At 45.7% G+C, this 16,664-nt stretch overlaps 1 protein-coding gene across 2 annotated transcripts in view; it reads right to left on the bottom strand.

Moving 5' to 3' along the window:
• The window catches only part of SYN3 (synapsin III), a 208,747-nt gene that overhangs the window by 177,353 nt on the left and 14,730 nt on the right, over positions 1-16,664 (bottom strand). For both annotated transcript variants that reach the window (XM_076338922.1, XM_076338931.1), the window contains one exon: positions 10,569-11,069. In XM_076338922.1, the coding sequence (XP_076195037.1) occupies positions 10,569-10,885 (317 nt within the window). In that variant the 5' untranslated portion in view covers positions 10,886-11,069. The remainder of the gene's footprint in view (positions 1-10,568; positions 11,070-16,664) is intronic.

Genomic DNA, 16,664 nt, shown 5'->3' with positions numbered 1-16,664 from the left:
TGGATGCTCTCTGGCCCAAAACCACCTGAGCAAGGCTCTTCCAGATTTCTGCCTAGGAAGTGACATGCTGCAGGGTTATCTAGACAGCCTGTAGTGCAGCAGGGGAGCAGCACCCAGAAGACCAGTCAAAAGCCTTCCTGGGGAGCCTCAGAAGCGTCCCCATTCACCTCCAGCACAGCCAACTGCCAGTGATCAGAGGAGTGGCTCATTGCCCCAGGAGGGGGGCTGTCTGGTATCCCCCAGCTCGGGACACCGGGCAAGGCACTGGCCATGCAAACACACCCCCTCTCCCAGGCAGCCTGCAGCACTGACCACCGCTTGGCTGGCCATCCCTTCATTTTAAAGCATGTCAGATGTTCAACCCGCCAGAACACAGCGTTATAATTTGGCTAGGCAGGGTGCAGATGGGGTGGTGCGGTTACTGCGATCTCAGTAAATTAGCACGTAAACATGTTTTGACTGAAGAAAACTGCAGGGCCATGCTCAAGAGCAGTTCCTGGGTGGGATTTACAGTGCTAGGCAATGCATTTAAATGCGGCCGCACTGGCTGGGAGGGAGGAAGCACCATAATAAACAGCCAAAGATCTGCCCTGGCTTCCAGGGAGAAAGCTTGCCCCGAACCCCTTTCTCTTTGTGATGAAGAAGCCGCATGCTCTGGAAAAGGACATATTTTCTGGGTGCAAGGGCATCAGACAAACATAACTTCTGCTTTCTGCCTCAGCCCTGACATGATTACAGAGCCACAAGAAACCTGATGCCTCTCCTTATGAAGTAATTTGGAAAGAATAAAAGCTTATTTTCCAGAGCTGCCATGAAACAGTCCCAGTCTGCCTCAGCGACCATGGCTTGAGGAAGCATATACACAATTTTCTGTCAGATATGGAGTGCATCCTTAATAGCAGCAGGGAAAAATAAATGATCAGTTCACCTCCAATTACCTACATAAGAGCTAATTCACAGAAAGTCCATGTATAACATTAGTGCCCTTAGGTGTTTGCAAAGCATCTGTCTGAGCAAGGGATGCCAGCACTGATCCATGACTGCAAACACACATGTAAGACACTCAAATACCAGAGTTTATCCCTCTGGTCTCACCGACAGCTGGGACAGCTTATACTGCACCTATGCCAGGGCTGCCCGAATCAGAGCACTCCCCTGCAGCTTTGTACTAATGCCCGTAGCCTGCAAACACAAGGATTCAGTCCTCATGGGGTGCCAAGTCCCTCGTCAAAGCCTCGCGTGTCACCAGGCCCAGGGGAGGTAGAGCTGGGCCAGCGGGCTACAGGTACAGGAGCTGGGGCCAGCCTGCACCGCTGTGCTGCTCCTGCATCATGGAGAAACATGGCACAAGAGAAGCAACTCCCACACGTGGAGTAGGGTCTTCCAGGATCAGCAGCAAAGGGCCAAAACTCACAAGCTACTTCTGTTAGGAGAGCATAGATCATCTTGCAATTTCTCTTTGTGTGATAAATAACCAGTTACATCTGCCTTGTTCTCTTTCTGCTTTAAAACAAAAGTAGGTGCAATGAGTGCTCAACCCATCAGGCAGTACACATGCTCAGCACAGGAATCCAGGAGAAGCTATTTGTGCAGAGCTTGTACTGTCTCTCCTGGAGTTATTTCTTCTCTCTTCTCTCTGCATTTTTTCTCTCGGTGCAAAGAAGCATATCCAAGCTGCTTCAGAGGACTGCTTCAGCGTTTCCCTCTGGATCTGTGGGAAACAGAGACATCAGGAACGCAGCAGGGGACTGCACAACTTCTGCCAGGCTGGAAAATGCTCTGCACAGATGAGGAATAGGAAAAGATGTCCAGGTATCAAGCATCAGCTAAAGAAAGTGCCCAAGGAGCTCTTGCCCAGGTACAGTGCCACTAGACAGCAGCCCATGTAAGAAAAGGTGCAGAACACCAGCTTCAGCATTGGGAAGGGAGTAGCCAAGAGGGAGAAGAGATCTGAAGTGACCGTGATGGACTGGAGGAGTGCAGTGATTCAAAGCGTAAAGCTGTGCCTGCAGGTCCATTAGCTGGGTGAAGCAGAGGTTATGACACATTATGCAGCTTTGAACACAGGCTGGTATTTTGTATCAAATTCATGGGACTTCTTCAGGGTATCCTGTAAAATGGTTCCTGTATGAAGCAATTTCCTAGGATAGGAAGAGATCAAAGAAATACAGCTCAACTCTTCCTGTGGGAGACCTCAGTGAAGCTGACATAGCAAATGTCATTGCAATGGATGGTAGCATGTCTTGGAGTAACTGGGAAGCCATCCTTCGGATGAACAAATAAGCTTGAGCCCAAATCCCCTGTGATGTGAATGAACCCAGGCACTTTTTGGGGCATCACTGTTTGACAGAGGCCTTGAGCTACAAACTCGGGAGCAGTCTTGTACCTTCACCCCAGAAATGGGCTCAGTATCACTGAGAGTGTGCCAAAGAGGGGCACTGGGATATTGTAATAGCAAATTCCTCCAAATCCTCTGACTGAGCTTGTGCCTCTGGAGCAAGACACAACAAGCAAAGAAAGCCAAGCCACACTTTGGATGGAGACCGCTTCCCATCCGGAGCGGGAAGCAGCCTTTCCTGCCCTGTGGAGGGGCCAGAGCAAAACATGCTGAGGAGAGGGGAAATGTGCGGGACTCCTGGGGAGAGATGGGCAAGGGAGTGGGTGGAGGAAAGAGGGAGACAAATAGCGAAGAAGAGACATGGATAAATAAACCAAAAGGGATCCACGGGCAAATTCTGGAATTATCTGAATTATTTCCCTGGAATCACATTACACATATTTCTCTCAAGCCCTTTGGGAAAATAAGGCATCTAATTTCTTTCTGGATCAGCCTGGAAAAGGTGAGGCTGAAGCCTCCCTGAGGAGGGAGGGGAGGGGATTAGCCACTGTATGAAATCCCCGTGTCAAAGGGCCCGGGGGCCCAAGTGATGCACAAGGCACTCACTGTATGTCTGCATTGTCTCCTTCATAAAAGGGGCTGGGACTGGGAAAAAGGAGGCAGTTTCCAGGATACTGGCCAGCAGCCGCTGGAATGCCCCGAACCCCCCAGCCCCTACATTCTATAAAGGCAGTGGGGAGGAGAGGGGGGAGGAGAGATGCATTTGTGCCCTTTTTTCTTCAGGGGTGAATACAAGAAAGGTTTTCCTTTCAGGGGCCAGCCCTCGACCCCTTCACCACTTCTCCCCAGTTTAGCAATTCCCAGCTGTAAATAGTAAGGACTTTTGAGATGGTCAATCCTGACTGCCCAGGGCATAGGGAAGAGAAAAATCACTCCACAGATGCCAAGGTCTGCAACCTACTGGAGCTTTTGTCCACATCTGCTTTGGCCCAGAGACCTTTATGCACTGTTCAGCTGTTGGATGGACTGGTTGGTAGTTAATATTTATTTTGTAAGAGTACCTTGGGCCAGGGGTGGGCGGTGTCAGGATACTAAAGATGGTGGATAAGCATGATGGATGTGTGCTTCGACACCTCAGAAAACAAGGTCTGAATTACAGGTTAAATGGACCAGAGGCATGTGCAGAAAGAAGGAAAAGATACCTACACTGTACAGACAGACAGGGAAGGACCAAGAGGTAAATCTAAGTTTTGGGTTGGGTCAAAAGGTAACCCTAAATACACTGATACTTTGCCAGGAGCTCCACAAAAGTTTCAACTTCAGCCCCGGGGTGCAGTATTGCTGCTTTCAGCCCCGTGCCTCCCTGGGGCGAGATCATCTTGCTCTCAGTGCTGTCACCACCTGGTTTGCTGGAGCCACCAAATGGAGAGCCAGCTCAGCTGTGCTGCAGGTAGGTCCTCGGTGTCCAAGGTCAGGCTGTGGGAACAGACTGCCTTTGTTGCCTTCTGGGAAGAACCACAAAACCCAGCCCACTCTGGTTACCGTAAAACAACCCCTGAGGCATCATTAGTTATGGGATCACACCAAGGAAAGAAACGCCTCTCCTGAAGAGGTTTGTATTGGGCTGTGATAGTGGTATGGTTTTGGGTTTTTTGGATAAAGGAAGTCCTCGTGGTGAGGTCCTTGATGACGTCCGAGGTCCCACCCTAGAGGGCTGGAAGGATTTTCTTGGCTTGAATGCACACAGAAAGGGAAGCTTTGGGGCAGGAAGGGAGCAGGTTTTTTAAAATCTTCTTTTGTGAGTCCTCCTGTTCTCTCAGGGAACCGAAGGCCTGTTTTTGGGGCAGACCTGTGTTGGCAGGCCACCAGCACTTCAACAATTGCAGACACAACCATTCAGGCCACTCTTTCTATTCAAGAAACTGCAGAGTCCCACACAATACCGGCCTCCCAGAATCTTCCTGTGCCACCTCCTGCTCGTGAAATGGAGGTAATCAAAGCCATCCCCCAAGAGAAGAAGCACTAGTTAGTGCAGCACTATTGCTTTTGGGCATGGCTTTTTGTACATCTCTGAGCTGTCAGGATAGGAAGGACACTTTGCTGTAGGTCTGATCCCCCACCCAGGCTACATCGTGGTCACATTCCTCCCTGCCACAAAGAGCTGGGGGGGGGGTAGTCAGGGGGCTGCTTTAAGTACAACATGAGGCAGCAATTTTATTTTGTGTATTATCAAAATAGTACATTGCCGGAACATTTCCACGTTGCTAAATCTAGATGGTATGGCCTGGAGCTGTTTGCAAGGGGTATCATTTTGTTGAGGATTGTGCAATATTTTATTCCAGCCCACTTCTGCCCTCCCTGAACCTGAGGAGCAGGGGAACTGGGCTAACTAGAACCAACACTGGGGCAGGGCTGCTGACTTTCAAGCAGAAGAAATCTGGCTCACAAACCTTGAGAAATACATCTGAGGGATTTTTTTTTTTTTAATATGTATGGGACTAGGCAGGACATTCTGAGGTTAAATTCTATGCATTTATAGGAACTCTGGTAAAGCAATTAAGGTCCCAGATTTGACTTGCATTAGCATATTTATAACCTGGTGCGGAATGTTTTCCATATTCCTTGTGTCTATTTTTGCAATGATACTAATCCTTTACATTTCTGTATCACCTTTCATTTAGGAGGACTAGATCCCAAGCTGCTTTACATATGCAGGACAAAAATACAGGCAGACATGATGGTGATATACCTAAAACAGATTGGAAAGTGATGTGATAAATGCAATTTATTGAATATCTTTGACAGCCTTACCTCCTTTTCACCCTTATGTCTGTATGCTTGGGAATACAGAAACTCTTCATTCTGCTTCCAAGTGTGCATGCATGCACACACACATGTTTAACACAAACTTGCCACCTCTTTTCCTAAAGTGGAATTTTGCCCTCAAGTCACACTTGGCATGAATTATAGGAACAGAAATATTCAGTCCTGGGTAGACATGGCTAAATGATGAAAATGTAAGTTTTTTAGCCAGATTTGTGAAAACATAAATTTTACTTGTAAGTTTTTTCAAATTATAGCCACATAATTGCACAGAACTTGTGAAACCTTAAGAGGTGACCCCTGTATAATAAAAGCTAATTCATAATCATTTATTGTCAGTTACCACCATGTTAGATGATTTTGAGTTTCTTATCAGGAAAAATAGACAAAACTTTGCAGTTTAACCTGCAAATTCCTGAGGTCAAGCTTGAAGTATCAATTCTGAATAATAATAATAATAAAGATAAATGATAATGAAGTCCAAAGCCAAAAGCTAGTCCAAAACTTTCCATTGTATTTAACTGAGATAGGTACAGAAATATTCCTGTGAATGGGAGCCTTAGTATGTCATCTTCAGCCTACTGAAAGCATGAAAAGACTCATGACACTCATTGAATATTTTTGAAAAGCAATTCCTTGCAAAAAAAATAGGATTTAGGAAGTCCCATGTTACTAAAATTCAGTATTAGACTGTTATTATTTGACCAATTATATTTTTTGACAAATGACATATTTAAGGCTCAATATTGTCATGTACTATCAGAAGTAAAAATAGTTTTATTTTAATAAAAAAAGGGTTGATAACTTCCTCAGAACAGTATAAAACAGTAATCCTGTCAGGTCAGTCCATAATTAGACCTGAATCATGACATTATTGTTATACAAAGAACCATTTCAGATGTATTAAGAGGATTTCATTCAGTATTAATCACAGTTTTTCCTCTTCCTTCATCTTTAAATTTTTGGAGACAGTATGTTCAGGCAGATTTGGCTGTAAAGTAAATAATGGGAAAACAACAATGCAATTTTGTGTCTCCTAAAATATCCTCTGTGGCTTTTTTTTCTGTGAAACATGGCACAATCCTTGCGTGTGGAACTGCTGCACATAGGGCACACGTATTTTATGCAAGACAGCATGTAACATTGTTAGCACCTGAAATGGCCTGAAATTTGGACAAAACACATCAATGGCTTTGAAAAGTGATATGAGATATTTCACAAATGCAACCAAGATATCTAACAAATGCAACAAGAACAACTTTGTTATACTGTCTGGTCCAAAAAGCAATGTTTTTAGCATATGTTGTTAATAGGAGCCTTAGCTGTGCTTAATCACTTCCCAAATAAGCTGTTTAAACATGAAGCATTAGGCTAGAAAGCTGAGCGCTTTTGCAGAGGACAGGGGTTAACAATTCACAGTACTAAACCCTGTTTGATCCGCTGAGAAATTCAATCCAGCAAAAGCATGATTTTACTTAATAGCGCGTTGGGCGAGGAAGTTGCCAGAGGTGGGATGTTTTCCTCCTGGCTGAGGTCAGGCTGCCGGAGCTGGCCCATCTGCCATTACATGGAGTCCTGCCACCCCCCTTCCTCATGGTCCCACTCCCTTTTGCTGTGTGTTTGCATGTGTGTGTGTGTGTGTGCATGTATTCATGTCTGAGCTCCTTTTTTCTGGCAGCTGCTGTAGGTAAGTTGTGGATGCATTTTTGGAAGTCTCCCAAGGCACAGACACTCCCAGCCCACAAGAAGGTGCCTCATTCTCCAGGTGGAGGCTACCAGGCTGAGATACGTACCATTAATGACTGAAGAGAAGCAGAGTTTTTCCCTAGCGTGCCAATGCATGGATACATTCACTGCTGTGGGTGTCTCTGAGGGCTGCCTGTCAAAGCCAAGAACACAAGGGAGCCGTACAGGTTTTGTTCCTCTTGTGCACATCCTGCATGTGGCAGATTCACTGTGTGCTTCCTTGCAATGTGCTAGAGCCGGGTCTTAGAGAAGGATGGAAAATTTGTCAAAACGTTGCCACTTTAACAGAAAGCTGGGCGAGTTCCCTTGCTTTTAATAGAACGTACCTTTCTTTTACTGCTGTTAATGCAGAAAGCAGCTGATCGTATTCTGTGGGGCTCACATTATTTTTATAGTATTTTGTCTTTGGAATAAACCAGAGCATATTGCATGTCAAGAGTGGTAAGGATTTTATGGAGGAAGACAGGCCATGGATTTCCATGGATGCTCTTCACTTCCTCTAGACCTCTGAGAGAAGTTGAGTGCTATCCTGTGCCATCAGAGACATAGGAACTCCTTAAAAATAGAAAGGATTGCCATTTGTCACTTTAAAGTGCATTCAACATGCACTTGCCTATTTGGGTTGTTAGAGCATTTCGTCATGCACTTGTGCAACACCTCGCCCTAATCCACAATTTCAGCTCTTTGCCTCTGCTGTAATACAGTGATGATAAATTAATGTCTGGCTTGGCATTATTGCTACAGTCTCCAATTATGAGAAGGTGTTTTCAGTTAGAGAAGAGAAATCAAATGGCAGATCCCACTGTCTCTCACCCTTCCTGTCCATGAACAAGCTAGTCCTTGTTGTAAACCCCATGTAACTTGCTGTGGGGGAGGAGGCATTGTGGAAGCCCCCTGCCTTTAAAATAAAGGTAGCGCTTCAGTAGTTATTTCTTGGGGATCTTTTCTAGTAGAGTTAACTGTTTCAAAAGGAGAAGGAAAGGGTTCCTTGAAAACCAAATACAAAGGTTTCACAAGTAACAAGAACCAGAGCAGGCAGAGGGGAAATGCATTGCAAACATGATGCTTCTCCCAAACCCAAAATCACCAGCACAGAAGTAACAATAGGTTGTTGTTCACCCTCCAAAGTCTGGGACTGTCTCCATACGTGATGCAGAGTGGACAGCCAGAATCCCTGGATAACCAGCTTCTTCAGCTGTGCTCTCACAAGGCAAACACTGCTGCCTCGAGCTGGTCAGCTTGAGCTCACATAACACCCTGGCTGAGACCAAGAAGATGACTGGTATTGCTCAGAAGTACCGTACCAAGAATAAACATCCATGGAGCCATGGAGCCCCTGCTCTCCAGTGCTGCTCTCAAGGGCTCACTGAGTTTCCTGGAGACATGAAAATCAACTGCCAAGTAGCACTCCTGGCCTACTGGAGTGGTTGCATTGGTACGCTCTCCCAGAAAGGACCACCTGCTACCTTTAGGCTGGGGAAGTTTCTAGGCATGTGTTTCTGTCCACGCTACAAAGAGCCATAGAAATCTGTTGCAGGCAAGGGTTAGTAATGTTGTTTCCTTGGTTTTCATGTCATACATATGTCATGATACGGTCATGAATGCATACACTGATTTTGTTCAACGCCCTCACAACCTTAGAGAGAGTGAAGGCAGGGAGCCTTTGCAAGCAGCATTATTTGACATCTGCAAGCCTGTGGATAAAGGCAGAGAGCTGGGAGAGATGAAAGGGGTCCCCCATCATGTATAGAAACTACTAAGTTATAGACAGCAGAGGGATAGCCAAGACAGCAGGATGTGCAGAGTGCTTACACATGAGTGGAGGAGTGAAGACAGCATGGGTAGCCATACCTCCTCTTTATATCTCCCAGCTGCTCTTTCCTGCAGCTCCTTGGGCAAGCTCAGCTCACAGACCATGAAGTCTGCATGACAGAACAGCAGCTGGGAGATATAAAGGCAGGGATTTGAATGCAGTGTGTATTTTAAAACATGAAAACACTGCAAAAGAGCCCAACCCCTCCTCATCCTTTCCCCTGCCCAGACTACCCTCAGTACCATTAATCTCAAGGAAAAACTAGATTGGCCTTTGAGCTAGGGCTTTCCTCTCTGATTACAGTGTTTGGACTAAGTAGTGCCGGCTAAGCCCCAGATGCTAGAGCTGTGCATTAGAGGCACTCCCAGCCCCAGCTGGAGGATGCTATGTTAAGGGACTGCCACCTGGCAGCATCTTCAAGGAACTGCAAAAATGTTAAGCAGAGATGGAGGTTAGTGAGCATCAGCCTTCTGGGAGACTTGCAGGTGCACTCAGGAAGGAGACATCAGGGTTGAGCTAGACTGGTGTTGCCGACTAAACTACCTGGCATTAAGAGGCTGCTTCTGTGATAAAAGACAGTAGGCCGGTGAAACATTTGATACGACAACCACCTTATCAGGGACTTTCCCACTCAGTTAAAAAGTTGGTTTTCCTTTGAGAAAAATCCCACTGTTTTCCTTCTCTTACTTCAAGTTGGCTGAAGAAGCCTGACCTAGTTGTACTCAGTCATTGCCCCTTTTTAGCTAAGAGCTAAGCTCTTGCTTTGTGAAGATACACCCAGGGAGGCAGGTCCCACCCTGTCCCCATTCTCCTGGGAAAGCAGGGAAGACTGAAAGTGACAACTTTACTGAAGAGTGGCGTAGGATGAAAAGAACAATAAAATAATCTCCCTTGGCCAAGACCTGGTAACCCAACTTCTTTCATTTTGAGGTCTTCAATACGGTCCCCTTGCTTGTGTGACCTTTTCCTTTTTTCTGTGTTGTGACAAGCTGGCAGATGAAACAAGAGCATCTCCTCAACACGTGCTCTGGATTTTCCCCCCAAATAAGTCTCTTGGCCAGCTTGCCTAAAGCTTTCTAAACCACCCAACTTTGAAAGGGAGGACACAGCAAGCAGTAAGTCATTTCTCTAACATTTCAGAAGACTTCAGTTCCCCTACCCTTTGGAAAGTGTCCTCTGCTGCCCAATATCACAGGAAACAAACTTCCAAACTTTTGTTTGTAAACAGAGACCTGCATGAACAAGACAAATCTGAGACTTGGCTGAGCCTGAGAGGCTTTTGCCAATAGCCACTATGATTAGCAGGTTAAGGACCCTTGACCAGCAAATGAACTCCAGTCATTACTATTGGTAGTAGTAAGCTTGGGTTATCTTTTTGTAATTTATGTACAAATTTACATCCAGAGAAAAGCTCAAAAGAGACTGGGAGCTGGAGAGATTGAGTGCCTTTTCACTTTTAGAGCCAGTACAAACAGTAAGCTAAGGTCCTGAACCACATCACTAACACACCTTCAGCTGTGATGGTGTCCTTCTTAGGACCATTGGTAGATGTGACAGCTCAGCTAAGCCTGCTGAGCCAAGAATGCTCTATGTGTGCTCATATACTGAGACTATAAAGAAATTTGCCAATGAGTGCCAAATGAACTTTTTTTTCAAGAAAGAAATGAGAAAAGCTTACTCTGCCATTTACACAAGTCACTGGACAGACACCGACCTGGGGCCAGAGTTGGTGACCTAGATGTGAAAATATCTGTGTACATCCTTGCAGATGCCCCGTGCTTCCCACATCCCTCTCATCCCCCAAACTTTGTGGAGCTGAATTCAGCAGGGAGGACCATGATGACTTACCAGTCCGTGTGCGCGTCATCGATCACCAGGAGGATCTTGGGTTTCTGGGCCACAGGTGGTGTGGGGCTCGCTGAGTGGTCGATTAGTCCTGCAGCCGCTTGTGTGGTTTGCTTCATGGCACTGGAGATGGAGCTGAAGATGCTGGTGCCAGTAGAGGAAGAGTGTGAGGGCTGTGGTGGCTGAGGATGCTTTCTCTCCATGGCAGGAGAAACCGGGGAGCTCGTGGAGTTGTCGGGGCGCTGCAAGTCCATCATGTAGCCATTGGGCAAATTTGCCACGAAACTACTGTCTGAGAGACGCCTCCGGAGGAAATTCATTGTTGAAGCGTTGTGTGGAAACCTTCTCAGCAAGAGCGAGGCTGAACAATGGTGTCACCAGTCCTGGGGAATGTTTCTGTGTGCGTGTAGGGTACCTCCTTGCAGTCCAGGCAGGCAGGCTTTCTCCCTTGAAATCCTGCTAGAGAAATATGCCTTTGTTTTTCAGCTATATTTTCTTTCTCTCCTGTGGGAAGAGAATCAAAGACATATATGTGAGATACATACTCTGAGTCTGAGATAAGAAAAACTCTTCTGGCCATTTAAATGGGTACCTTAATCAACAATGAGAGGAAAAAAGACTGCTGGTTTCTATGCAGTATGCTACACTGGTACAGCCAAACAGATAGAGGACAAAATACGTTTCATGGCTCTCTCTCATCTCAAAACATTTTCAAGTTGGGGCAGACCAGCTTACACTAGCTTAGGGGCTAACAATTCTATAACTGTTCACTGTAGGGAAAGAAAAATTATTCTAACCATAAATGTTAATTTTCAAAGGAGAGACAGCTTATTTCTGTTATTATGTGTGTTAGAAATAACATGGTTTTTACAGAATAACCAGTAAATGATCCAACAGGTTAAAAAGTTGTATCACCTTTGGCAGGCTTGTAAGCAAGGCTCTGCATTTAAGGAACAAATGCCCTAAATTGAAATAGCATGTAAAAAATAAATAGTGGAAAAATCCCCATACACATCTTGATCAAGTTCAAACTACTCATTTCTGTCCCTGCTGCTCTCGGCACTCAAAATTAGACTGTGAGCCAGGTGCATACTGGTGGTTGCTAGACATCGCAGACTATCTGATTTTACAAGTTCACTCGTAGGGTTTTTGCAGGTACTCAAAACTGGAAGTTCGGCTGCCTAATCCTCACATACCTTTTTTTTTGCTGTTGTTGGGTTTTTTGTTTTGTTTTGTTTTGTTTTAAGAAGAAAGGTCTCTTACTCTGCTCATCTTTTCCAGTGAGGAAATGAACACTGTGAAATGTAACTATCTGGCTCTTTTCCCTTGACCATAGTATGATGACTTTGTTTTTACCCAGAACACTAAGTTTTTCAGCAGTTAAATAATCTCACAGAGTTAGTAGTTACTTTTTTTTTTTTTAATTTTGTACCTGTAGGCACAGCCCAGAAATGAGATTTCCACAGTAATTCCCCAAGACCTTTTATCCGCTGAGTAAGCCTTTGAGTCTTGACCAGAGGCTGGTCGGTGAGATTTTTTTGGGAAAAAAAAAGATAGAAACATATTGCTGGTAAAACATAAATGTTTTTCAAGACAGACATATCTGCAGCAATGAAAGTGAGAGTTATCCCATACATCAGGTGAGATGAGTCACATGAATTCCTGGTATCATCATTAAATCATGCCCCAACCCCCTTCAAGTCTTTTTGAATGAGTCCCTACAAATACTGGGGCTCCTTGCTCTGACCTGCCTGGTTTGACCTCCCTCACTGCTCACACTCTTGTCCCAGTCTCTGATTGCCTCCTGATGGCAGGAAATTGTCTTTGCCTAGTTGGTCCAAGAGAGCTCGGCGTCTGTGAATCTGCCTCCTGAGGCTGTGGCTGAGAGCTCATGGAGCAACCAAACAGCTTTCTTAAAATAAGATGTCACTTATTTTCACCTATAGGGATTTACAAATCTTTAGAGACGAAGGATTCAGACCTCTCTATGTCTGTACCTCTCTTAGCCCCCAGAGTCTTAGGGAGGCTCAGATGAGCCTGGCTGGAGCAAGTGAGCTACAAAGAGCCCCTTGGCACGTCCCCCAAATCTCGTCATCCATCACCACCCCAACCCCCTGGGCACAGGATTTGTCTGGAGCAGAGGACTCCCTGCTGAAGCTGCTGACATCAGCTTATTAGAGCAATTTTTCTTCTGATTTCTCAGCCCTGGCAGTACAAGTCTTCTGACTTTGCTGGAGCCTGGAGGTAGTCTTTTCCCAGGGAATAGCTCAGGAAATCTTTAATGACTTCCTGCCACATTTACAATTGATAACATATCTTGAGGCATTGTGCTGACTTCCCGCCCGGTCCTGGCACGCCCGGTGACTGCACAACATCAGCAAACGCATGCACAGGTCAGTGCTTCGGTAGCACCGACTGTTTATGCAGCACTTGTTCCAAAAAGCAGGTAACATATAGCATCCATGAATTATAAGCTACCTACTCACCTCATATATACACCCACACAACACTTGGCCTACTCATGTCCTACTGCAGTACCTGTCAGTGCCAGCACAGAGCCATCCACTGTTACCTGTCCGGGATGACCAAAGTGGTAGAGCCTACAAAGACTTTGGGGGTTTATATACTACAGGCTGGGTAAAAATGCGCTGCGCTGTCCTCGGCTCAGGAACCTGTGTTTTCTACCTTGCATAACAGAAATAAGAAAAATCCCGTCACTTTAATGACAGTCCACTCAAGAGTAGGTCTGGTCCTGGTTAAGAGGAACATCCCAGAGATCTGTCTACTGTCAGAAGGGCTGCAAATGACTATCCCGTTACTATGTACAGCAATTAGGCGTGCTCTCTTGGAAGACCTTGGCGTTAACTGGCAAGAGATGGGATGTAATTTCGATACCAGTCTCAGGAGAAGTGGTTTTAGCATGAGACGCCTGTCCCTTGCACGCTTTGCACAGCATCGCAGAGCTGCTGGTTCCTGCTGTGGCAGCTCTCAGCCACAGGAGGGAACCTGACCCCAGCCATACAGGCTGGACAAGGCTTTTTTCACAAGCCAGTATCCTTGGGACAGGGTCCAGCAGGACTTGCATGGTCTTGAAAGTGTTTCTCCCCCACTGCCAAGCGCTTGCATGGCTGCTTCCTCCTCTGCGAGATTTGCACTCTCCAAAAGAACATGGGCTCCTTGCAAAGCATCAGCAAGTAAAGCAACAGGCAAATGTCTCTGCTCTGCCCTGCACTGTTGAAGATGGGCGCAGAGGCATGTGGCGTAGGGTGTCCCAGGGCTGGGAAGGGCCAGAGTACCCTGTGATGCACCTGGAAGGCACGCAGGTTTCCTCCGCAACAGGGCTTCCCAAATTGTGCCCTTCAGTGTACTGCGTACGCCAGAGCCACAGGTAGGAGAGCTGCTGGCTCTACACCACCAAGTTGTACCTTGCCTCTGTGCACACCAGAGGCTCCCTATGGCTCACATGGAGACACGCCACCTACTTAATGCTGTGCCAGGCATGAACCTGCCCATAGGAAGGCCTGTAGCCCCCTGCACAGCTGAAATACAACCCACGGGCTGCTTGCAGGAGAGGCAGCAGCTTGAGTACAGTAACTGCCTCCCACCACACAGGAGTAATCTGCTGTTGTGTGAAACAGCTGCTCCCGAAAGCTGGCTGGGAAAACAGTGGGCATCTGGGCTGTAGAGTTGCAGGTCAGGGATCTGGGCTATATTTCAGGAAGAGGAAATAATAAACAAGGCGTAGGAGAATGAGTGAGTCCTGAGGAAAGAACGCAGGCAGGAGAGAGGGGGAGAGGAGAAGGAGAAGGCACAAGCAGAAAGGGAGGAAATAAGCGGCAATCGGCTTAACCAAAAGACAATGCAGGAACATGCGGAAATCCCAACAATGAGAGCACAGTCAGGGAATCAAAAGGAAACGATGTGAGCAACTAAATGAAGCAAGAGCAAGGTCAATTAGAGCTGACCTTGAAAACAGCAGCAAAGAGGCTGGCACCATCAGCCCCTTACTAATATGCAGTTAAACTTCCTGGCTGATATTTTCGGAAGGGCAAGGGAGGGTAAGCAATCTGCTCCCTCAGCACGTTGACAGCAGCCAGGCACCTACCTGCTTTTTCTCAAGGATATACTCTGCAGAGATGCAAGTTATCTCAGAAAACTTGTTGACATGTTTTAAAAAACAAGAACAAAACGTTCACTTAAACCTCTTGCTGGGTTACTTTCTAATGTGCGGTAGCATCCAGAGGGAACAAAACTCAATTGGCTGATATCTGTTAACTGTGCTTAGATTTCCCCCAAGCTTGTTATCTATGCTGTCAGGTAATGAACTGACATGACCATGCCAACCTGCATTTGATTCCTGCTCTTGACAGCCTGAACGGAGCAATGCTGGGGGTGGCAAGATGGAAAGCCAACACGGATGTCAATAGTAGAGATTATCCTCCCACCTCGCCACCATAAGGGAGCTACACACTTACTTCTGCCCCATGATGGATGGAAAGATGAGGGGATGCTCCTCACCTGGTACTAATACCCCTCACATCCATTTTGTGGATAGCCATTAGCATACATTAGCATTTTAAGATATTCCCATGTGTCCCTTTCTGACTTCAGGCATATTGACACACTGTGGGAGTGGACTTCTTTGGAGGGACAGCCATGTTAAGAAGCTCCAAACCCAGCCAGATGGCTTTCCACATATATTTTCAAAAAGAGGAAAGCAAGAGATTTTTTTATTATTGTCAAGCTTTCAGTGTTTCACCCTTAATGGCTTCAACATTCCCAAGCTTGGCATAGCATAAGAATTGAATAAAGAATAAAATAATTAGTTCTGAAATTAATTAGAACTTTTGTCGGGTTTTTACCTCACTTGCTACAGTTTTGGACTCAAGAGGCTCACGTGTTCAAACATTTCTTGGTATTTTTCAATGCAAGCTGATTTTCCATAAATCAGGAAATTAAAACAACAGGGGTTAGAAAAAGAAAAGGAAAAGAATACCCTACCAAAAACCCCACATTTTTTATACGTGAAGCATATACAAAAACTGTAAGGGTTGGAAAGACTGTATGCTGTCCTGAAGAACAGAGGAAAGCAGAGAGTTTCCATGCTGGTCTTCAGTTTGCAGAGAGCTTTCCCAAGCATCAGCAATGCAATACAGCTCTAATGTAGACACTGGTGGAAATTTTCCAAAACATGTAAAACTACAGCACAGGTTCCAACTGAAATGAGAGGGGTTTGTGCATGCTGGTGCCAGAGACACTTCTGGAAGTTGTGTATCTGCTATGGCTGACACCAGCAGAGCTGTGCTGTCTCTTTGAGGTGGTTGCAAGAAGTCAGGACCCTGCAGCTGGAAGGAGTGGCAGGGCAGGGGAGCGAAGACAGCACGCTGTCAGGACAATGATGCTACCCAGAGTCTAAGCTCCCTGTTGTGTCAGAATTTCACTTGCTTCCCAAATTCTTTATTACCTTTCACCACAGCAGTGATTTCCTTTGGAAATGTGCTCTTTAAGGATTTTCACAAGAAGTCAGCGTTTTGTGCATCTAATTTCTCTGTTTAGAGAGATCCTCAGAGATGCCAGGAGGTCTCTTTGTCAGAAACGAATCACTTTTCAACATGCTTCATTAAGCCACTGATACATATAAAGGTGGAACAATTCTCTTGTGTTATTGCTGCATTCTTGTAGAACTTAAAAAAATCGTCTCTACTTTCTTGGGTGGCTATTTAACTGGAAAAGTCTAGGCTTCACACATCTTTCTTATTTTTTTCAGTTTGCAAAGCTGCCAGTGCTATCTATATAGCAGTTTCACCATAGGGGGTTTGCCTTATCTGGTCCTGAAGATAATGGGTGTGTGCATACCAAACTGAGTGCAAATGGGACCATTTCTCAAGAGCTACACCCAGCACAGAAAATGAGTTAGTCTGTTTCCCCTTTTGCCTGTTATTTCATAATGGCAGGCGAGGAAAAGAAGAAGGAAAAAAAAGACTCTAAAATGACAAAATGTCATTGTAAGATCCTCAGGCTTTCAAGTAGATTGCAAAGGAAGACGACTAAAGCCATCAACAATAGTCAAAAATTTTCTAGTGAAAAATAAATCTGAAT

This window comes from Aptenodytes patagonicus, chromosome 1 (assembly GCF_965638725.1).
Source record: "Aptenodytes patagonicus chromosome 1, bAptPat1.pri.cur, whole genome shotgun sequence".
Taxonomy (NCBI): domain Eukaryota; kingdom Metazoa; phylum Chordata; class Aves; order Sphenisciformes; family Spheniscidae; genus Aptenodytes; species Aptenodytes patagonicus.
The sequence above is the reverse complement of the archived record's forward strand: the minus strand, read 5'-3'. Positions and strand labels throughout refer to the sequence as shown.